At 60.1% G+C, this 22,675-nt stretch overlaps 1 protein-coding gene across 1 annotated transcript in view; it reads left to right on the forward strand.

Annotated features, from left to right (window-relative positions):
• Window positions 1-22,675, forward strand: part of LRP1 (LDL receptor related protein 1) — a 69,986-nt gene that overhangs the window by 12,720 nt on the left and 34,591 nt on the right. The window contains 12 exon segments of the mRNA XM_050337450.1: window positions 1,211-1,333; window positions 5,225-5,362; window positions 6,700-6,819; window positions 7,605-7,733; window positions 7,956-8,219; window positions 18,544-18,706; window positions 19,660-19,882; window positions 20,041-20,230; window positions 21,242-21,385; window positions 21,599-21,835; window positions 22,006-22,186; window positions 22,302-22,524. Coding sequence (XP_050193407.1) covers window positions 1,211-1,333; window positions 5,225-5,362; window positions 6,700-6,819; window positions 7,605-7,733; window positions 7,956-8,219; window positions 18,544-18,706; window positions 19,660-19,882; window positions 20,041-20,230; window positions 21,242-21,385; window positions 21,599-21,835; window positions 22,006-22,186; window positions 22,302-22,524 — 2,135 coding nt within the window.

A 22,675-nucleotide genomic window follows, 5' to 3' on the forward strand; every position in this document is an offset into this window, starting at 1 on the left:
CCATCTTGGCTGTGCCGAGCTCCCGTCGTGGTGCTGAGCAGCAGCTCCCACGCCACCAGGGCGGATGCCGTGCAGGGAAGGGAAGGGAAGGAAGGAGGGAAGCAGGTTTGCAGGAGGAGCTGCACTTCAGTCAGAGCAAACGGCTCAGGCGAAGCCCTGTGCAGGTCTGAGGAATGATTAGTGTTGGGACAGGGTAGGAAGGGTTTCCTCCTGCCCTTTAGGGACCGGGATGGGGACTGGGGACTGGACCATCCCCGCTGTGGAGCGGCACCGTGGCAGGAGCCGGGGAGGAAGAGGCAGACACAGAGACCCCTCTTCCGCAGGCTGAGCAGGAAGTGGATCCTTGGAGCAGGGAATTTGGCAGGAGAGCCGGGATGCCACGAGATGAATGTTTTGGGAATTGCGTATGACTGCCCTTGCTTGAACAAACGTTCACAGTTGCACTGGGCTTGCAGGATGTCAGACACCCCCCACCCCCTGGGCTGGGCAGTGACCCCCCCATGGCAGTGACACCCCAGTGCAGTGACCCCTCATTGCAGCCTCTGCTTTTGGGGCTTGGGGGATGCAGTGACACCCCCCCCCCCTCATTGCAGTGACACCCTCAGGGCACAGTCAGGAGGCTCTTCCCAACCTGTCTCCCTTCCCAGCCTCTGGATTTTGGCTTTTCTTGCTGGTTTTTGTTCCGTCCACGTTCCATCCCTGTGTGTTGGGGGGGGGTGTGATGGAGTTGCTCCCTCCCCGGGCTGCCCTGGGGTCCTGGGCACAGGATGGATGCGGTGCCATCCCACTGTTGTCCTCATGATTTAAAGAAACATTACTTTTTAATTTGTTCTCATTTGGGTTTGCTTGTTTTGCCCTGTTTTTCCCTTGCCTAGCACGGAAAGCAAAGCGCCTCTGGCTCCCAGGAGCTAATTCATCCAAGTTAAATGATCTTTAAAATCTGCGAGTGCATCACAGCACTCAGCTCCTGTTTTCTCCCGGTGTAATTAATGCTCCAGCTTAAATTTCCTCCTTTCCTTAGGGGCAGGTTTGATGGATCCGATGCCGGGCTCAAACTTTCGCCGAAAGAAATCATCCCCCCCCCCCATAAAACCCAATCTCGACCTTTAATCGAAATTTGATTTTTTTTTTTTTTTCTCTTTTGAAACAACCTTGTCTTTGGGGAGAAACTGATGTTGTTTATTTTATCGTTATTTCTTTTCCCATCCAGCACCGAAGACTTGTAGCCCCAAACAGTTTGCATGCAAAGATCAGATTACGTGCATATCTAAGGGCTGGCGCTGTGACGGGGAGAAGGATTGTCCGGATGGCTCGGATGAATCTCCCGAGATATGTATGTATGCCTTTCCTTCCTAATCCTCCTCCTTTGGGTTTGCTCCATCCGCTCCACGGGCGTTCCAGGGCCCCGAGAAGCCACTGCACGACGTTCTACCTCGGCCCCCCCGGGGTGGGGGGGTGTCCATTCCGTCCATCCGTCCGTCCATCTGTCCGCTGTTCCAGGGCTGGGATCCACTGGAACGATCCGGCCTCCTGGGAACGGGGAGTGTCTCATTTGTCTCTGTCCCCATCAAAATGGATGTCCCTGAGGAAGAAGGAGTCGAGAGCCGGGCAGTGGCACCCCTGTCCTCGGTGCCTCAGCACCCGGCATTCCAGGGCGCTGGGAACCAGAGCAGGAGATCCCTGGGAGTCCTGGGGAGCAACTGGGAAAGTGATGCCGCTCTCCCAGTTGTCGTTTTGGGATTAGGATGCTGGATTGGGTTTGCTGGGCTGAGCTGTTGGAGCCCCTTGGACACCGGGGGGTCCTGGCACTAGGGGTGCTCCTGCCTCAGCTGGGGCAGTGGTGTCTCTCCAGAAGCAGACAGGGAGCTGGGATGGATTAGATGGGAATGGAGAGGCTGTGTCTGCACAGGGGAGCGAGTTAGAGCTGTAGTGACACCTGGGGCTCTGCTCTGGCTGGGCTGGAGGAGGAACCACCTGTCCCTGTGTCCCACTGTCTCCCTCTGCCTGATTCCGGGTCACAGGGCAGCTGTGGACCAGCAGAATCCCCTGGTCCCCTGTCCCACTGATGCCTCCTGGATTCCCCCTTCCCACCGTGCTTGGCAGAACCGTCTCCTCCAGAGCGGTTTCTGGTTCGGCTCCGGGTTTATTTATTCCTTGAGGCAAAATGATGCAACCGGCCCCTCTGTGGGAGGGATGGGGGGCTGGGATGGGCTGGCTGGCTCCAGTCAATCAGCAGCCCTGGAAAATTACAGCGGGAGGACTCAGAGGCTGGAAGAAATCTGTCCTGATTGACGTGTTCCACTTGCTGCGCATGTCTGTGCTCGATCCATATGGACAGGTGATGGGAGAACTGACCCCTTGGATGCTCTTCCCTCTTCCCCTTCCTCCTTTCTCTTCCCTGTGCCTGGGGGGGCCCCGGTGCTGGGGGCAGTGTCCGGTGCTGTGGATGCACCTCGTGTCCATCTGTGCAGAGGTCGTGGATGTCGGAAGACTCTTGGATTTGGTCCGAGCTCCCCTGAGGGTTCATTCCTTGGGGACACAGAACGACCTGCTGACCCTGAGCCCCTTGGAATGTGCTTGACACTTCAGGACAGGGAAGTGGGAGCCTCTGCGAGGTTCAGACCAAAGCCTGGCACCTCCTCTCTCCTCACTGTGTGGACTGAGCCCACCTGTGGGACCGAATCCATGTGTTTCCATCACCATCCCAGACCCCAAACTTCCGACTCGCTCAGTCCTTGGGAAGCTGTTCCCTCCCCAGCCCAGCCCTGGGGACCTGGAGAGGGTTTGGCCTCCCTGAGGGACTCTGCTCACTTTTCCCAGGATGGCAGAAGGGAGCCAGGGGGAGGCTGTGCCCCCCAGGACGTGCAGATCGGGGTCACCCCACGCTGCCAGTGCTCGTCTGGGCCGTCCCCGTGGGCAGGGGGATGGGGGAGTCTCCTGCCTGCTCCTGCCCGGGCTCGTTCCCGCGGGGCCCGACCTGTCAGCACGTGCACCCGGTATCTGCCAGGCCGGCTTTTCTCACGCCACTCCTGCACCGGGGCTTCCAGCAGCCTCTCATCCCCCTTATCTCTTTGGCAGGGAGAGAATGACTTTTATTGCTCCCGTTTAATCCGTGTTTGAGCCGGGGCTGCGAGCGCGGTTCCCGCGGCTGTGCCGCGTGTGCTCTGGTGCCGGGATATTTGTGTGGCACCGACGTGCTCCTGAAACGCCCTCAGGTGCATGCCGGGGTTTGCCCCCTGGGGAATCCTTTGAAGTATTCCCTGGCTTTGCTCACGTGTTCCCTGTCCGTTCCTGAGCCGGGTGCTGCGCTCGTGCCGGTAGTTCTTGCCCAGCTGGTCAGTTTTTTGCTCCACGGAAAACACTTGGACAAGAACCTCCATCCCGTTGGAAATCAAAGGAGATGAGGGGCTCCGAGGAAGGAATTTGCTGTGGCTGAGCTGTGCCTGGCACCTGGTTGGTCCATCCATCGACCTGAGGGTTCAGGAGACCTCGGGTCCCTCATCTTGCTGTGCTGGATCTGCCCTTGGCGTGGTCCTGTGTGAGTCTGGATGTGACCGTGTGGGCAGCAGCAGGACCCTCACTGCTGCCATCCGTGTCCATCCTGGTGGGACAAACAGGGCCTTCCAGCTCCTGCTCCTCCAGCCTCTTCCCTCACTGCGTTCCCCCACGTCTGCGTCTCCCTGGGCTGTTGCCAAATCAACTGCAGGAGGAAGAGTTGCCTTTCTTCTTTCCTCCTTTTTTTTCCGAGTGGTTTTTCGAGGTTAAACATTCCTGCCTAATTCGGCTCCTTGGGGTGTACCACAAGCTTGTCACATGTAATAAATTGGCTCATTTATTAGCGCCAACACAGTCAAAAGCAAACAAAGTGGCTTGTGGATTAATCCTGCCCTGTTTGGGATAAGTGGTTTGATCCGGGCTCTTTGCAGGGAATAATGGACACAGCAGAGCAGTTCTGACTGATGAACTGGGCGCTTCATTTCAGCCCCTTCATTCTTTTGGTCCATATACTGATATTACTTAATTATCCTGTAATTTGCAATTACCGGGGGCCCACCCTCTGTGAAAAGCAAATCTGGGCAGTGGCACCCAGTAGGAAATTCTCCTGGGAGTCATCTGCTGGCTGCCTTGGGGCATGGAAAGCAGGGAAGCCCCCATCCTCAGTGGGTGTGACAGAGCCTGGGTGTCCTGAGCTCTGGCATCCTGGAGGAGTCCGTGGTCCCAGTGCCAGTTTTGGGATGGGTTCGGGGGGTTCACAAACCCCGGGGTTTGTGGTGCCCTTTCCACCGCTCCATCTGCTGCTGGGGGCCTTGAGGTCCTGCTGGAGCCGCAGCTGCTGGGAGCCCAAGGATCAGGGTGGGGGTCAGGGTGGGGGTCAGGGTGGGGATCACGCCCTGTGTCACTCAGTGGGGATGCTGAGCCCGCGCTGGCCGGAGCCGTGCAGTGCGAGGCTGCACCGGCACACAGAGCCCTGTGTGTGATGTAACGCTCCTCTCCAAGGAGAGTTTGAGCTTATTTAGGACAAACCCCGCTGTCAGAGTGAAGGTGACTGGGCTAAAACGGGACCGTGCCTGGACACGGCGCCCGGCGCGTGCTGTGCCCTTCCCGGCGCTCACGGGCGCGAAGGACGGGGGGCCCGCGGGGATCCGGGGAGCTATTTCTGCCACTGTCCCCACTGCCAGCCCTGCTGACAGGAGGGTGAGGCACAGACAGCCCCTGGCTCCCCAGAAAATGGGATTTTAGTGTTTTGGCTGGGCAGAGGCGTGTTGGTGGCTCTGGTGAAATGCTGCGTGTCCAGCCCTGACACAGAACATGGGTTTGGGACAGGGAGGGGAGGAGACCCTGTGGAGGGGGTTGGGATTCACAGGGGCTGTGCCACGGCTCGCTGTTTGTGTGTCACCCCCTGCAGCCACCTCCAGCCCGGTGTGAAGCCGTGCTGGACGCTGCAGGAGCTTTTCCTGGGGTTTCAGGCCGTTAATCGATTTATGGTGTGTTTGTTGTTTGTCTCCACGCTTTGCTTCTTTTCAGAGGAGCTTAAAAATAAAGCCTGGCTTCCTTTGTAATTTTTCCAGTTAATAATGGAGATTAAGTCTCCTTGTGCTGGGTTTGTAGCCTGCCTGTGCCGCAGCCTCGGGACAAGGAGCGCGTTGGCACTCGAGGAGGGTCCGGGGGCTGCGGGGCCTTCGTGGTCCCTGCGCTGACCCTCGTGCCCTTTGGTGTCCCACAGGTCCCCAGAGCAAAGTGTCCCGCTGCCAACCCAACGAGCACAACTGCCTGGGCACCGAGCTCTGCATCCACATGAGCAAACTCTGCAATGGGCTCCACGACTGCTTCGACGGCTCCGACGAGGGGCCGCACTGTCGGGGTAGGTCTGGGGGCACGGTGCTCCAAGGGGGGCTGCGGGAAGGGGGGGCTGCCCCACGGGATGCTCCCCCACTGGGGTAGGAGTGCCTGTCCCTGGTTTCTGTGGTTGGGTGTGAGCCCCTCCACGCTCAGCTCAGCGCTGGCCGCTCTGGGATCCAGAGATTATCCAGAGCCGCTTGGAAGTGAAATGCCCATCATTCCTGAGCCCGAAGCCATGAAATAGCTGCATTGTCTCCTGGGTTTAAAAGCTCCAGGCCTGGGGTTCTGGTCCAGATAAGAGATACCACTGTGTTTTTTTCCTAATTTCCAGGAGCTTTGTTCCCCCTCCTGGCCTGTCCCCGTGGCTAATCCTGCTGGAAAACTCCCTAAACCAGCGTGCTGCTGCGCAGATTAGTCGCTCAGAAATGTGTGTCCTGGGCTGACCCTGAGCTCTGAAGCCTCTTTGCTCCCCAGCCCTTCCCTGCCTCGGGCAGGGGGGCTCCTACCCCACTCCACTGGGACCCCTACCCCGAGGGGCTTCCTCCTGAGACTCAGCTCCTTTCCACTTCTCCACTCCCACTGGAGAGCCTGGGGCAGCTCCTGCAGCTGTGCCCGAGCCGACAATTAATATCTCAGTAATAGCTCTCGTTGCTTAAGTGGGATCTGATTTTCCACGGGCGGGCAGCACGTGAGCCGCGCGCACGCGGCGAGGGCCGGCCCCGGGCAGCTGGTGCTCACTGGTGCTCACGGCTTTGGGCACCTGGAGCTCACTGGTGCTCACGGCTTTGGGCACCTGGAGCTCACAGGTTTGGGCACGCTGGGGCCGTCAGCCCCCGGTGCTGCCTGAGCCGGATGCCGAGTCCCCCCTGCCCGTGGCCGGTGCCGCCCCAGGGAGGCATTTCCTCGCAGCTGCTTGCGGGCCCCGGCCTGCCTTCGCCCCAGGCTTGGGCAGGGAGCTGTCACCTGAACTGTCACCCGAGCTGTCACCCCCAATTGCCACCTCAAACTGTCCCCCTGAGCTGTCACCTGAAGCCATCACACAGAGCTGTCACCCAAAGGCATCATCCCAAACTGTCACCCTGAGCTGACACCCCTGTTCATGCTCCAGCAGCTGGAGCCTCGTGCCGCCCCGTCCCGCTCCCCTCAGGGAGTTGGGACCCCTCTGCTGCCCTTGCAGATATCCCAGGGATGGCAGTGCCAGCAGAGCCCCTGTGCTGAACCCCCCCATCACCCACTCTGAGCCCTCAGGTGACTGGGGTCAGGCAGGGCGAGGAGGGGAGGGGGGCTCCAGGCTCTCCTGTATCTCCTGTTCCCTGCCCTGGTGACATCCTCCCTCCTGCATCTCCCCTGTGTCTGCAGAACAACTGGCCAACTGCTCGGCGCTGGGCTGCCAGCACCACTGTGCTCCAACGCTGGCTGGCCCCATCTGCTACTGCAACCACTCCTTCCAGCTGGCCGAGGACAGGAGGAGCTGCAGAGGTGGGTCTGGGCCGGGCAGAACCCTCACCCCGTTCCTGGTGACTTTGGGTCCTCTGGGATGTTCCAGTGTCACCATCTTGGGAGCAGCACCGTGGCTTGGCCGTACAGCAAAAGGGGCTTGGCAGACCTTGCCTTTCAGGGGGGAACATGGGGCAGATGGGGTGGGATGAGACCCCATCCCCTGTGGATGTGGCTCCCGAAAGCCTAAGTCAGGAATATTGGGAGGGACAAGGGAAAAGGCCTTTGTGTGCAGTCAGGGCTGGTGTGTGCTCCCCGTGGCTCTACCTCAGAGAGGATGGGGGAAAAAAATAGGGGAGGGTCAGCAAGGAATGATGGGATCCATGTAATGCCAGAAATGAGTCTGGAAGTGAGAGATTGTGGTGTCTCCATCCCTTTCATGTATCTGTGCAGAGGTGGAAGGGGCCATTCCTGGCTCTGTCACAGAGCTCTGGGGCAGGAGCTCCGGGAGATACATCACTTTTATCTGCCAGAAAAAAGAGCAGCTGAGCTGGGGGTTTGGGAGCTGCAGATTAGAGGGATTTGGAGTGGGAATGGAGGTGCAGAGCTGGGGGAGGCAGTGGATAACGAGGCCATGAGGAGGCTCAGTGACCAGGCAGGGCTTGTCCTACTGGAGCAGAGAGCTGGGGGCTGCCTGTCCTGTCATGGGGTGGCCTTGGGTGTGAGGGTCCCTTCAGTTTCTCAGGAGGCCAGTTTGAGGGTCTCTTCAGGCAGCCAAGGAGGGTGTTTGCTGGTCCAAACCTCGGGGTTTTTCCTGTCCTTTCCAGACTTTGATGAGTGCACTGTGTACGGGACCTGCAGCCAGACATGCACCAACACGGAGGGCTCCTACACCTGCAGCTGTGTCGAGGGATATCTCCTGCAGCCAGACAACAGATCCTGCAAAGCCAAGAATGGTGAGATCCTTGGCAGGATGAGCAGAGCTTCGGGGCAGCTCTGCAGACCGTGGCCCTGCTCTGGGCTCTCCATGTCAGGCTCTTGCCTGAGGAATGTCCTGCACTGGCACCTCCTCACCTGTGTCATGGTGGTGCTTCAGCTGGATCAGAAGGGTTGGGCTGCAGGCTGATATGGGGTTCAGGTGCTCTGCCATGACCCCCCTTCTCCCCTCCTTCCCCCAGAGCCCGTGGATCGCCCTCCTGTGCTGCTCATCGCCAACTCCCAGAACATCCTGGCCACGTACCTGAGCGGAGCCCCCGTGCCCAACATCACCCCCACCAGTGCCAAGCAGACCACGGCCATGGACTTCAACTACGTGGAGGACACGGTGTGCTGGGTCCACGTGGGTGACAGTGCCTCCCAGACCATCCTCAAATGTGCCAAGATCCCCAACCTGAAGGGGTTTGTGGAGGAACGCTCCATCAACATCTCCCTGAGTCTGCACCGTGAGTGCCCGCCCCCCTGGGGACCCTGACCCTGCTCCCCTGACCCCCATCTCCTTGTGATGCCTGAGTGTCCCCAGAATGCAGTGGGTGAAAGTGGGAAGGAGGCAGCTTCCCACAGAGTCAGGCACTGGCCTTCCCTTTTCCTTCCCTTTTATTATTTCTAGCAAGTTTTGTGGTTTCTCTGGGGGAGGGTGTGAGGACAAGGGATGCGGGGAGGAGCAGAGCCGGTACCTGTGCAGCAGGTTTGGGGATGGCGGTTTTTGCTTTGTCGTTTGGTCCCACCCCAAAAAGTGACCGAGTTCCACCCCAAAAAGTGACTGAGAACAAACTCCCAACCCAGAGGTGCCTCAGTGGGCACCGTGTGAGTCACCGAGTGGCCGGTGGCACTTCCCTTCCTCTCGCGGCTCCGTGGCCGGAACGAGTGTGGTTACAGCTCCGTCTCCTGTTGGGGCTCGCTGGTCCCAGTTCCGCACTCAGAATGGGAAGGAGAGTCACTGACTGGGATTTTGGTGCTCTCCAGGTCAGGCCCATGAGAACCTCTGCCCCGTGAGGGATCTCTGCAGGCTTCCAGCACCTCCCTCGCCAGTGCGGAGCAGTGGGACTGGTGGGGACGTGGATGAACCGATCTCTGCGAGCGAGGGAAGGTCCCGGGTGGATCCCCCAGCCGAGGGCGTTCCTCTGCCACGGGCAGGGGGGCACGAGCCGGGATCCCGGGGGTCCTGGGGGTCCCGGGGGCTGCGTGTGGCTGGGCTGAGCCGGCTGTGGCCGCCCGGGGTGTGTGTGCACGGTTAATTTAAGCTCGCCCTGTGTATTTTTAGGGCTGTGTGTATTTTTAGGGAGAGGCCTCACCCTTTGCTCTCGGAGGCGATAGCGTGGAATCGGGCAGGCCGGGGCTGAGCTCCCCGCTCCCCTCCCGGGATTTGGGGAGGTCTCTGCTTTTGGTGCCCCTCCAGCTCCTCTCTGAAGACTCCCTCGGGGTGAGACTGGTTGCTCAGCACAAAGGAGGTGGAGAAATGAATTCCCCCAGTGTCTGAGTCCGGCACTGGGCATTGGGATGAGGAGATAATGTCACTCTCAGGCAGGACACTGGAGAGACCCGTGAATCCAATTAGTGGTTTCCCTCTTTATTTGCTTCTTTATGGCATTATCTGCTCCCAGCAGGAATGGGGCCTCCCGGGTGCCTGCTGCTAATGGGACTTGAGCTGGCATCTGATGGGGGGAGATTGATGCTGAGGGGCTGGAAACCAGCAGCTCCAGCTGCCAGGGGAGGTTTGGGATGCATGGTGGCACAGCCCGGCTCCGATCGCTTCCCTGCCTCCCTGTCCCGCTCCCTTCCTGCAGAGATTAGTGCCGCTTGTGCTGCGGGAGATGTGTTAAATGGAGGCTGTTAACAGGCCTTGGCACGACCTGCTGTGCCCGGAGCTTTGCTATTCCCCTGGTCCTTACACTCCCAAACCCTTTTGCTCTCCGCAGGCTCCAGAGCTCCGGCACTTCTGCCGCTCCCTCAGTGCCCGCGTCGCTGCCTGTGGACATTTGTCACAGGCACTGATTTTCTCAGTTGATCTGAGCTGGCTGGTTCCCTACCCCCAGGGCTTTTTCCAGGGCCACACTAAAAATCAAGAGGCTGGCAAAGCCTTCCATCCATTTCTCTTACAAAAAAACCCCACTTCACGTTGGAGTTGGATTAGTTCTCTCACCAGTAGGAGCGGGCTGTGGTGGCTGGGGGGACTCTGGACACCTCCAGGGGATATGTGGGGCTCAGTGCCAGTGGCCAGAGCAGGTGGGGTAACACAGTCCCTCGTGGGACAGGGGTCCAAGCTGTTCCCATCCCTGCAGGGACCTTGGAAGTGGCACCTTCCTGCCAGCCTGGGGAGCCCGATGTCCCTCCATGCTCGGCCCTGTGAGGAAGATCAGGCACGAGCGATGGCACGGGGATGGCTTGTCCTTCCTGCCAGCGCTGAATTGTAACAAGGGGAACTTGTCTCATCCTTCCTCCCATCCCAATCTCCCTCTCCTCCTCCCTGTGTGACAATCCAGTACTGTTCCTGTCTGGGAGGATCCTGGCAGGCATTACTGGCGCTCAAGGACGGAGGCACGTGCCTGTGCTGAGGCTGCATCCTGCTCCGACCACTTGGAGCATCAGGACAGGGACAGGGGCGTTTGCCATGGACCCCCCCTTAGCCCTGAGCCCCTCTGGTGTGGGGCAGGGGCAGGATGTGCTCTGAAGCAACAACCCGGGCCAGGGGTTGCTTCTGGTCCCTGTGGACCCTCCGTGCTCGGTGGCTGATCCTTGAACTCCAGGGACTTTGTGATCCCGTGGCTTTTCTCAACCAGATTCCAGCCTCCACGTGTTTCCCCAGACAATGTCCTTGTTTGTTTGGAGTTGGGCTTCCAAGGAATTTCAAAGCCAAACAGCGCACTAAAAAATAATAATTAAAATCTGCTTCCGGGCCCTTGTGCTGCTGCATCCCATGTCCCGGCTGGAGCTCTCTGCTCCCCCAGCTCTCCCAGCTGCCCAGCTTATCCTGCTGCTCCTGTCCCCTCATCCTGGGGCCCTCTGTCAGGGATCACATCCCTGGGGAACCCTGAGCTCAGCTGTGGAGCCCGAGGCTGGGACAGCGAGGGGAGCAGCGTTCTGGTCTGTGGTGGGATTTGTGCCCCCTTCCACTGGATTCACGTGCCTGTTCCCCACAGGTGACACCAGGAGGTGGGGGAACACCTGCCTGGAGCGTGCATGGAGGCCAGGACCCTCCTTAGGAGGCCACTGTCAGCTGGCAGTAGCCCAACCCTGTGCCGGTCACCTCTTGGCCTCGGCAGTGGCGTTAAATCCCCATCTCCGGCGCGGTGTGATCGGGTGACACTCGGCTTTCAGGGAAAGGCAGGAGTCCTTTGCTTGGACTGTGGAAAAATACTAGAGAACACGTGTCAGGAGCCAGAGCCCTGGACTTCTCTGTGGCTCTCGGGGCAGCTCCTCTTCCCCTTCCCCTTCTCTTCACCTTCTCCTGCTCTTTCCTTTTCTTCTTCCCCTTTCCCGTGGCTTTTTGCACGGCCAGAACCAGGAGCTCAGTGATGCCAGGGAATGCATTTATTGTGCTGGCAGGTCACTGGTGCTGGCACTGCTCCTTCCCAACCCTGGCACTGCTCCATCCCTGCCCCAGGAGCCCAAGTGCCCAGAGCTCCAGTTTTCTTCCGTTTCCCCAGTTCTCTCCGTCATGGAGCAGGTCCCCTGATGTCCCACAGTGCCGGGGCCGTGCCGGCCCCACAACTCCACGGGGATTGCGGCTCCCAGGCAGGAATTCTGCAGCTCAGGATGCGTGTGGGGCTGCTGGGAAAGGGCTGCAGAGGTGCAGTGATTTATTGTTTCTCGGCTTAAGGTTTGTTGTTTTCCTTTCTAAAACAAGCCCCCGGGAAGGGGTTTGAAATATCGGGACATTTGATCCCGAGCGCATTATAAACCCTAAACGCTGGCAATCTGGCCACTATTAAAATGCCTTCCTGGGCAGCATCAATCCAAACACGCTCGTCTCGGAGGGTGTTTTCATTGACTCCATTTCAGCCCTGTCACTCGGAATGGCCTGTCCCGCTGCCAGCGGGCAGAGGAGCTGTGGGCGCTGGGGCAGATTGATTTCAGGGCGATGTTACTCTGCAGAGGAATCCAAGTACATTTCTTCCCCCACTTTGCATGGAAAGCTATTTTTCTTCCTTGCTGCCTCATCCTGGCCAAGAAAGAGGCTCCGACGTGAACTCACTTGGCAGGAGAGCAGGATGATTGGTAACTTCATCTCCTGGTTCCTCTCCGTTGGATTTTTTTTAACTGTTTATGGCTGTTCTTGTTGCAGCAACACAGGAGAGCAGGCACTGAGTGAGGGCAAGGGTTGGGGGCTGTATCCATGTCCAGGTCCTCACACCAGCTTGTTGTGTCAGAGGGATGACACCATGATGATGATTTTAATCAGTCTGTTAATGAAGAGCCTGCTGGTCCCTGTTCGTTCTGGAGGCAGATCTGCCACTGAGACACTCTGGACCTCACTGCAGCTCTGCTTAGCACCTCTGACTTCCACTACCTGGTGTTTCCTCTTGTAGGGGACAGGAATAAAGCTCCCGAGGGGACTGAGACCCCTGGGCTGTGGTGGCAGGGTGAGGAAGGGTGCTCTTGGTTCCCCCACTCGTCCCTTCTGTCTCCCTCCGGCCATCCCTGAGGTGTCTCACGAGCTGTGTTCCCACTTTGCTGGAGACAAAAGGGTGACATTAATGTCCTGAGTCATCAGGATCCTTCTGTGCCCGGGGATGGGTTTGATTTCACATGGACAGGAGTGTGTCTGTCCCTGCACACATCTGTGTGTCCGTCCCGCACCGCCTCGTGCCGGGTTCACCGCGCGCGCCCGAGCCCTGCGGGGTCCTCTCTGCCCACACCGGCCCCATTTCTGCTTTCTCATCCTCCCGCCCCCGAATCACCCCAGTGACGGTGCTCGGGTTCCTGTCGAGCCTGTGTCTCTCTCCTCTCACCCAGAAGGAAGCCAAGTGCCCTGTCCCTCCCTCGGCCTCTGCGGAATATTTGTGCCCGTGGAATGGGCTCATTAAGGCAGAGCAATTAGCAGTCCCTTGGCTGCCCTCCACGCAGCCCAGAGCTCGTTCCATCCCTGTTCCTGCTCTTCCCACCTCCAGTGCCTCTGCAGAGATGCTGCAGGGCTGAGCCAGGATGCGGGGAGGGGGGCAGCTTTGGGGTGTCCCCACCCTGGGGAGCTGAGGGGGGTGTTGGTGGGGGGCTGGAGAGGTGCTGGTGACCTCTTGGGCACAGATCCCCGTTGGATGCAGCCGTGGTGCTGTACCGGGGCTCTGAGGCACGGAGAGCATTGTCAGACAGCCCAGGGCTCCCTGGAGAGGGATGATGCCCCAGCACCTTCCATCAGTGCTCTGCCTGTTCCCAAGATGGGACATCCCTCTGGGGGGGGCTGCCCAGCCCCAGGGGGGCCGGTGTTACCCCCAGGGGAACGTTTGGTTTATGCAGGACGGGTGTGAGTGTGCGCAGAGCCACCGGGATCCGTCCCAGTGCCGAGTCAGACGCCCTGGACGGGGGCCACCGGCTTCCACCCAGCGGTTCCTCCTCGGAGTGAAACATCTCAGCGGAGGGGGGGGGTGAATTTATTTATTTTTGAGCCTGGTTTGCTGAGGGAACGAGGCTGACGTGACGGCGGTGGCCCTGTGTGGTGGTGGCCGTCCCCTCCGCCGTCCAGCTTGGACACAAGGAGGTGGCTGTTCCTGGGAGAGGGGGGGCCGTGCCGGACCCTCGGGGGCACTGGGTGCCTGTCCGGCCGCCCGGCGCCCTTCGGGGCGGGAGTTTGTCTTCGTGCCCGTCCTGTTAACACACTTCTAATTAAGGAAAATTGTCCCCAGGAGCAGTGTTTACCCACGGAGCGCCGTGCCGTCACAGAGACGGTCTTGTTCTCCCGGGGAGAGGATGTCTGTGGAGGGAAGAGGCAGAAATTCCTCCAGATTATGGTATTATGTAAATGTATCAAACGGATCATTCCCTATAAAAAGGAAAGTAGGAAACCGATGTATTTGAGCAGCCCTGGGGACCGCATTCCTGACGAGCCTCCGTTCCTCGGCCGCCGGCGTTTCTGAGCCGAAACATTCGGCAACTTTTCCAAGCTGTTTTTCCGCCGGGGCCGCGTGCCGGCGGCTCGGGGCGCCGGGGGGCACTCGCTGGGTGGTGAGTTGGCCACGGCCCCCCTGGCCCGGGAGTGGGTTGTGCCAGGAGCGGGGGATTGCTCTCCGGGTGGGATCTCCCTCTCGGCCTCCTGAGGCACCCGGGGTTCGTGTCAGGGCTGATCCATCGTGGCTGGTTGGAGCAAGAACTGGGCTGTCCCTGTACATACACTTGGGCATAGATATCCTTCGTTTTTTCTTTATTTCTTTATTATTCTCTATTTAAAACCCACACACAGGTGTTGGCAGCGGAGCTCAGCCCAGCTCTGTTCTCCATCCCATGTGCTGGGGCGAGGGGGAAATGCTCCTCAGCAGAACAGGAACGAGGATTTGGTGCTGGAGCTCCGTGCCCGACGGTGTCTCCGGCTGCCTCAGGCAGGGCCAGGACCTCTCCTGGCCAGTGTCCCTGTCCTGCTCTCCTGGCAGTGCTCCCTTGAGGGGTAGCTGGGAAGTGGAGTTTCTCCCAGACTTAGAATCATGGAATTATTAAGGTTGGAAGAGCCCTCTAAGACCATCGAGTCCAACCATTAACCCAGCACTGCGAGGTCACCCCTGAACCGTGTCCCCAAGTGCCACATCCACACATTGCAGGAAGAATTTCTTCACAGAAAGGGCTGATTCCTGAGCTCCTTGCACCTCCACAGCTTTAGTGGGTTTCTCTTCTTCCTCTCTCAGCTGAGCAGGAGCCTGGGGAGCTGCAGAGTGGCTGTGTCCCCCTGGTCCCCCTCGCAGCTGTCTGGGGACTGTGTCGAAATCCCTGGTTTAATCTGAGGGAAGATTGCGCGTTTCCTTCCTCCTCCTGTCAGGCCACAATTGATGTGTTTGCAGACTGCACAGCAACTGATTCATGCAGAGCAAAGTTATGTGCTGGGTCAGCAAAGCTCCTTCCCCAAAAAAAAACCACAGCTCTGCAGAGCTTGACTGGAAGTGGGGTAAATCAGGTGCTCTGTGGATCGGGCTCTGGGAGGGAGAACCTCTGGCTGCAGCTCCCGAGGGCAGCGTGGGGTCAATGACCCACTTGTGTCAAGGAGTTCTTTGAGTGGGATGTCTCACCTGGGGCTCTGCATCCAGCCCTGGGATCCCAGGCATAAGAAGGATGTGGCCAGAGGAGGCCACGGAGATGCTCTGAGGGCTGGAGCCCCTCTGCTCTGGAGACAGGCTGGAGAAGAGAAGGCTCTGGGGAGACCTTATTGCTCCTTCCAGTGCCTAAAGGGGCTCCAGGAGAGCTGGAGAGGGACTTTGGACAAGGGCCTGGAGTGCCAGGATGAGGAGGAATGGTTTCCCACTGCCAGAAGGCAGGGTTAGATGGGATATTGGGAAGGAATTCCTCCCTGTGAGGATGGTGAGGCCCTGGCACAGGGTGCCCAGAGCAGCTGTGGTTGCCCCATCCCTGGGAGTGTCCCAGGCCAGGTTGGATGGGGCTTGGAGCAATCTGGGCTAGTGGAAGGTGTCCCTGCCCATGGCAGGGGGTGGTGCTGGGTGATCTCCAAGATCCCTTTCAATCCAAACCGTCCCTGGATTCTGTGAAAAGGGAAGATCCCAGCACAGTGTGACACAGAGGGTTTTGTAGCAGCACCAGCTCGGTCAGGATGGCTCGGGCCCGTGGTGGGTGTGAAACCAGGAAACATCTGTGCGGGTGGGTTTCGGGCTTTGCTAAATTTGCCAACCCACCCCGCGTTGAGCAACGTGATGAACTTCTCGGTGCTCCCTCCATCCCCCCTCCCCGTGGGAAGGCCCCCCCACCCCGAGGGCGGCTGCCAGCGTGGACCCCGGCCCCGCCAGCTTGTTTGGCTGCTTCTCCCGGGAAGAGCCTTGGAAAGCCGACATTCCCCACTCTCTGCCCCCACCAGCTCCTTTCCAAACACTCTCAAATAAATAAATCTTGGGAAATGAGTTCGGCATGTCGCAATCGCCCGCAACGTCCCGCCGGCGTTGAGCAAGGAGGGGGATTGACTCCAGGGTGGGAGCTGGTGGGGAGGAGGCACCCCCTCTGCCACGGGGGCTGCGGGAGGAGGTGGGGGGGTCGCTGCCCCCAGGTTCTTGTTCCCATGGAAGTCGTGGCAGGACCCCTCCATGTCCAGGGACAGGGTCATCGCTGCCGGGTCCCCTCAGTTGGGCCCATGGCGTGTCCTGATGGTCACGGGCGGCCGTGGCACCTTCCCTGGGCACCCACTCTGCTCCTGGGGGACACAGCAGGGGAGGGTCTGTGCCCCCCACTCCTCCCCTCTCCCGAGGTGGGGGGGGGGAGGTTTCTGCAGGCCAGCACCGGGGGTTAAAAATAGACGTTTGCTAAATTAGCTTCCACCGAAAGTTCAGGAGGAAATCCAGGTTTAGCTGGGGCTACAAGAAAGAGCTGAAAATAATAATAATAAAAATAATAATAATGAAAAGTGATTCCTGTGAAGGAGGGGGGAGGATGGCAAGCAGGGAGAGAAGGAGCAAAGCTGGAAAACAAAAGCCTTTGAGGAGGGTAATGCTTTCCAGCTGCAAAAATACAGCCCTGGAGAGGAGCAAGTGCTTGCATCACCCCCAGCCCCCGGCCCAGCACTGTCCTGCTCAGAGCAGGGGCCAGGCCAGAGACCCCCGGGGGGACCAGGACCCTTCTGATCCCCTGGGGAGCTGTGGCAGGGTGGCTGTGAGGGGAGTGCAGAGCTGGAATTCTGTGGCTTGTTTTGGCCATTTTCCCTCCAGATTCCTCTTTGAGGGTTGGTGAACTGCCCCCTTTGGATGGGCTGGACTCAGCTCCAGCTCGGCAGGATGTGGTTGGTGAGGCAGGAGAGTGACAGGAAAGGGGTGATGGCGCTGGCTGGACCCCCTCTGGGAGGAGAATCCGGGGGTCCAGAGCCCTGGGTGGGGGGCGAGGGCCCCCGCTCTGTCCCGCCGACGCTCCCCACCCGCCCCTGCTTGGATCGCTCCCCCGGTCCTGTGACTCTGACTCAGCCACGCAGGCGCCAGCCAAGACCTGCTTTTTTTTGGGAATTCTTGCACATCCCTTTGCCGAAGTGTTTCTCTCCCTGGCAGGGCTGTGTCTGGCCCTGCTGCCCCCTCCCCGTGTCACAGGGGGGTTTGGGGTGCTGGGGAGTGCAGGGGAGGGCTGAGGGTGCTGGTTGTGACAGCAGGACTCAGGCAGCCCCATCTCAGGGGCAGAGGGTGGCCCTTGACACCCCAGTGCACATTTTTAGGTGGTTTTTTTCTCAGCACAAACCCCTCTATCACCCCAGCAGCTGGGCTTGGGGGGGCTTGGGGGTCCCAGCTGGCTTGGGAGCCCCACGAGCCTGAGCGCTGGCCCTGGCATGTCGGGAGCCCTGTGCTGGTCGTGGGTTTGGGGTTGATGCTCATTCCTTGGCTCGGGCTGTTTCCACTTGTTTTTACGAGCTGCCTCACGCCGGGTGGTGGCTGCAGCCTCGCCCTTCCGGAGGGGGGGTCACTGTCGGCATCGCCCCGGCTGGATGTCCCCATCCCCGTCCCCAGGGCCGTGACCTGGACACAAGGGCTGGGAGAGCTGGCCTGGATAGCCCAGGCGTTGGGAGTTGGGGTTTGTGCACCCCCAAACCGCTGTGTGCTCAGATCCCATGGTCTCACCCCATGGTCTGCGTGGACAGACTCAGCATCCCTGGGATGAACCCCGCGAGCAGGGGGGTGTGGGGCATTGCAAAACGCCCTGGCTTGGTTGGTGTTTTCCCTTCCAAACTGCTGCGTTGGTTAATAATTCAGTGGTGTCTGGCCCTGCTCCTCAGGGGCTGTCTGGGTCCTGCTGGCCTTGGAGTGCCCAGGCTGGGGAATTGCTGTGCCCCCGTCCCTGCTCCACCTGGCCCCTGCCTTGACCCTGGTGCTGCTGTGTTGGGGGGCACGGGGTCTTTGGGGGGCACTAACCCAAAGCACTTGGCATCTCTGGGACCTGCAACCCCTCAGCCTGGCCCCTGTCCTGGCGGGTGCAGGGAGGGCTGAGCAGGGCTGAGCACTGACCCGGTGGCAAGGCAGGAATTCAGGTGCGTTGGGTTTATCCGATTTAACAGGCTTTCACTGGTTTAATTAAGTGCTCACATGCTGCGTGCCAGGTGCTGTCTCTCACCTGCTCCAGGCCCCAGGGTGTCCCTGCAGCTCCAGATTAGCTCTGCTCCCACCTCGCCCAGTGGGATCTGCCCACGGCCCCCCCTCTGCCGCGCTCCCTCCCGGCTGTGACGTCCCAGTGCTGCGGTTGGAGCCCCTTCCCCTTCCCTGCTGCCCCTTCCCTCCTCCGGCACCCACCTGGCAGAGCTCCCCCCTGCTCCACCGGTGTTCCTGCGGGATGTGCTCCCAGTGTTTCTGCAGGATGCTCTCCCAGTGTTTGCACTGCATGCTCTCCTGGCTGTGTGGGATGTCCCTGGCTTGTCACGGTCCTGTATACCTGTGGAGCAGAGGGTGGGGTGCTGGGGTTAGCCATGTGGCTCCCAGTGGGGTGACCAGGGCAGGTCCCTGGAGTGGTGCAGATCCCAGTGCCCTCATGGCTCCCACGGCCTCATTCCCCAGCTGTGTTGGTGCTTGTGATCCCCATGGGCTGGGACGTGATCAGGGACCCCATGGGGGGTTCCTGGCTCCCTCCTTCCCTGTCTAACCCCCCCTCACCCCTGTCCAGACGTGGAGCAGATGGCCATCGACTGGCTCACGGGCAACTTCTACTTCGTGGATGACATCGATGACAGGATCTTTGTCTGCAACAAGAACGGGGACACCTGTGTCACGCTGCTGGACCTGGAGCTGTACAATCCCAAGGGGATCGCGCTGGACCCAGCCATGGGGTGAGTCCTGGGAACTCACTGCCCCTGGGGACAGTTGGCACAGGTGGTCTGTCCCTCTGGGGCTCAGGGGTCTCCTGTACCTGCCCGTGTCAAGCCCCCATCTCTGCAGGGACATTTCCCACTCCCCTGGCAGCGGCTCCGCAGGGCTCAGTCCTGCAGGACACCCCTGGCCCAGCTCAGGATAAGCTGCTGCTCCCAGCTCGTGCCACACAGCGTGCCCACAGCTTTGCTCCGGCTTTTGGGAGCTGAAACAGTCGGCTCCTTGCACGGCTGGAGCAGCTACCTCGTGCCTGTGTCCGGCAGCTGCCTTCTGCCCAACCCAGGGCTGGGGAAGCTGGGATGCTGAATCACTGGAGCAGCCCAGGGCACGCACAGCAGCTGCTGGTGTGGCTGAGGCCACAGTGGGCAGAGTGGCGTAACCAGTAAAGAGGGAAATTCCCCCCCTTACCTCCTGCTTCCCTCTTTGCCTGGATGGAGAAAGCTGGTGTTACTGAGCAGAAAATTGGGAGTATTTTATATGGACAAATAAATATTGCAGGGAAGCCTGGAGGGAGACTCTGACCTTGAGCAGGGCAGGTGCAGACAAGCCCCACAAGGGACTGAGTTAAGTTCCCCAGGCTCTGTGCTGCTGGTGCTGATCCCTGTCTCTGGCTGTGCCTTGTTGGGAAGTGTGGTGCCAGGAGCTGCTGCCACAGGCAGGACCACTCCTGGGTGCTCAAACAGATGCCTCAAGTTGTGTCTTAACTCGTACAACCCCATGTGTACATGTGGAGGGCCCTGGACCTCCTCCAGGGACACCAACACATCTGGGTTGAAGCTCCCCTCGAGCCCTGTGCCAGACCCCGGCCACCCCTGTGCCTCCCAGCGTGAGCATGAGCCACCTGCACATCCACATCCTCCCTCCTCCTGTGCCATCCCGGCTCTGAGCTCCTGCCTTTGCTCTTCCCCCACAGCAAGGTGTTCTTCACTGACTACGGGCAGATCCCCAAGGTGGAGCGCTGTGACATGGACGGGCAGAACCGCACCAAGCTGGTGGACAGCAAGATCGTCTTCCCCCACGGCATCACCCTGGACCTGGTGAACAGGCTGGTGTACTGGGCTGATGCCTACCTGGACTACATCGAGGTGGTGGACTACGAGGGCAAGAACAGGCACACCATCATCCAGGGCATCCTGGTGAGTGGGTTTGGGTGAAGGGGCTGAGCACTGAGCGTGGTCCTGTCAGGGATGATCTTGTGCCGTGAGTGACACGGGGACAAGAGGTGGGATCAGGGGCTTGGCACGCCCCGGAGCCAGGTTCTCCTCACTCCTGAATTCCTTGTGGATGCCCACAGATCGAACACCTGTACGGGCTGACCGTCTTTGAGAACTACCTGTACGCCACCAACTCTGACAACGCCAACGCCCAGCAGAAAACCAGCGTCATCCGCGTCAACCGCTTCAACAGCACCGAGTACCAGGTGGTGACGCGGGTGGACAAGGGTGGGGCGCTGCACATCTACCACCAACGGCGCCAGCCCACAGGTGGGAGCCCAGCCTGGGTGTAACAGCTTCTTGGATCCTTGGGCAAGGGCCTGGGTGGGATTTCAGGGAGGATTTCTTCACAGGAAAGGGTGGTCAGGCATTGGAAGGGGCTGCCCAGGGAGGTGGTGGAGTCACCATCCCTGAAGATGTTCAAGGAAGGGCTGGACATGGCACTCAGTGCTCTGGGCTGTTTGTCAAGCTGCCAAACACCCTGGGGTGCCCCATCCCCTGCTATGGCTGCGTCTCCTCCTATGAGAGACGTGGCAGCTGCTCCACAGGACTGATGGATCACAGAGAGCGCAGGGACGTGGGGGCAGATGTGACATCTTGAAATATTCATGGCCCCACACACTCTCAGTCCCCACTGCCTGTGTGTTTACCCCGCTGCTCCTGGGCACCAAGGGGTTTCCAGGGAGTTGAAAGTCTCCAGTGCTGCACCGTCCCCTCCTCGTGCCCATCCCTCTCTGCCCGCTCCACCCCCAGCACCTTCCTGCAGTTAATCAATTTACTCCTTTGAAATCCTCTTAGTGTCTTCAGCCTGCTTGGCATTTTCCAGAATATAAAATTAATCAGGAGGTTTCTGAGTGGGGAAGGAGTGTGATTAAGGGGCTCTCCAGGCAGTGCTGGCTGTCCCTCTGTGGGGGCTCATCCCACCGGTGCAGCCCCGCTCTCCCCGTGGCCCGTGAGGGGTGGGCTGGCATGATGGGGCAGAGTGTGGCCCTGTGGCTGTGTGCTGGGACATGCCAGGCTGGCTTCTCCACAGGGATCCTTCCTGTGGGAAGATCCTTTCCCATCTCTGCACTGTCCTGTGCAGTGCTCAGCCCCTCACTGACCAGCTGGGAGCTCTGGGGATAATAGGCCACCCTAAAGTCCAGGGAGGGCCCATGAGAGCATCTCCATGTCCCTGTGGCTGCAGACCCGTGTCCCTGTCCCTCTGTGCTCCCCACGCAGAGCAGGACCCTCCTGTGCTGCTCTGGTGCCTCTGGCTGCCACAGCCCCCTTGTGTTGCAGTGCGGAGCCACGCCTGCGAGCCGGATCAGTTCGGGAAGCCGGGAGGCTGCTCCGACATCTGCCTGCTCGGGAACAGCCACAAGAGCCGGACCTGCCGCTGCCGCTCAGGGTTCAGCCTGGGCAGTGACGGCAAGTCCTGCAAAAGTGAGTGCTGGGCTTCCTGGGGGGAATGTGGGGGCGAGGGTCTGGGGCCGTGGGCTGGCTGTGGGCTCTGCACTCCCTGCCCACGCCTGTCACTGCCTCCTGCCGGCCTCTGTGTCGTAGCTGTGGCCCCATGGCAGCCCCAGTGCCATGTGCCACCCCTCTGGCACTGCCCTGGCCTGGCTGGTGGCCACGGCTGCCCCTGTCTCTCCGCAGAGCCTGAGCACGAGCTGTTCCTGGTGTACGGGAAGGGGCGTCCGGGCATCATCCGCGGGATGGACATGGGGGCCAAGGTGCCGGACGAGCACATGATCCCCATCGAGAACCTCATGAACCCCCGGGCGCTGGACTTCCACGCCGAGACCGGCTTCATCTACTTCGCCGACACCACCAGTTACCTCATCGGGCGCCAGAAGATCGACGGCACGGACCGGGAGACCATCCTGAAGGACGGTGCGTGGCCCAGGGGCCCAGCCTGCACCCTCGGGGCTGGGGGTCCGTCATCCCCGTTGGTCTGTGTGGGGATCGGTCAGTGCTGAGCACACCGTGAGTCAGATGGGGCTGTTGCCTCCACGTCCCATCTCCCGGCTGGTGACGCGCCCGCTCCGCCTTTTCCCCAAAAGGCATCCACAACGTGGAAGGGATTGCTGTGGACTGGATGGGGAACAACCTGTACTGGACAGATGACGGCCCCAAAAAGACCATCAGTGTGGCGCGGCTGGAGAAGGCCTCCCAGACGCGGAAGACGCTGATCGAGGGGAAGATGACGCACCCCCGCGCCATCGTGGTGGACCCCCTGAACGGGTGCGGGTGCCCGGGTGGGCAGGGCTGGCTGGGGGGGTGGCACGGCCGCAGGGATGTGGTCACGTCTCTGAATTGTGACCACGGGGCCAGGGCTCAGCTTTTGGTCCTGTGGCAGGTGGATGTACTGGACAGACTGGGAGGAGGATCCCAAGGACAGCAAGAGGGGCAAGATCGAGAGGGCCTGGATGGACGGTTCCAACCGCAACATCTTCATCACCTCCAAGACTGTCCTGTGGCCCAACGGGCTGAGCCTGGACATCCCGGCCAAGATCCTGTACTGGGTGGACGCTTTCTACGACCGCATCGAGATGGTCTATCTCAACGGCACCGAGCGGAAGGCGAGTAGGGGTCCCACAGGCCCCGGGACGTTGACCACCCCAGCGCTGGGGCTGTGGGCAGCCGAGGCATTGCCTCCCTCTCTCCCATCCCATCATCCCATGCCCCGTCCCCGAGTGCCCATCCCGGCTAAGGGAGCCTCTCCTCCTGCCC

Source organism: Myiozetetes cayanensis, unplaced genomic scaffold (genome assembly GCF_022539395.1).
Source record: "Myiozetetes cayanensis isolate MyiCay16 unplaced genomic scaffold, myiCay2020 scf66, whole genome shotgun sequence".
Classification (NCBI taxonomy): domain Eukaryota; kingdom Metazoa; phylum Chordata; class Aves; order Passeriformes; family Tyrannidae; genus Myiozetetes; species Myiozetetes cayanensis.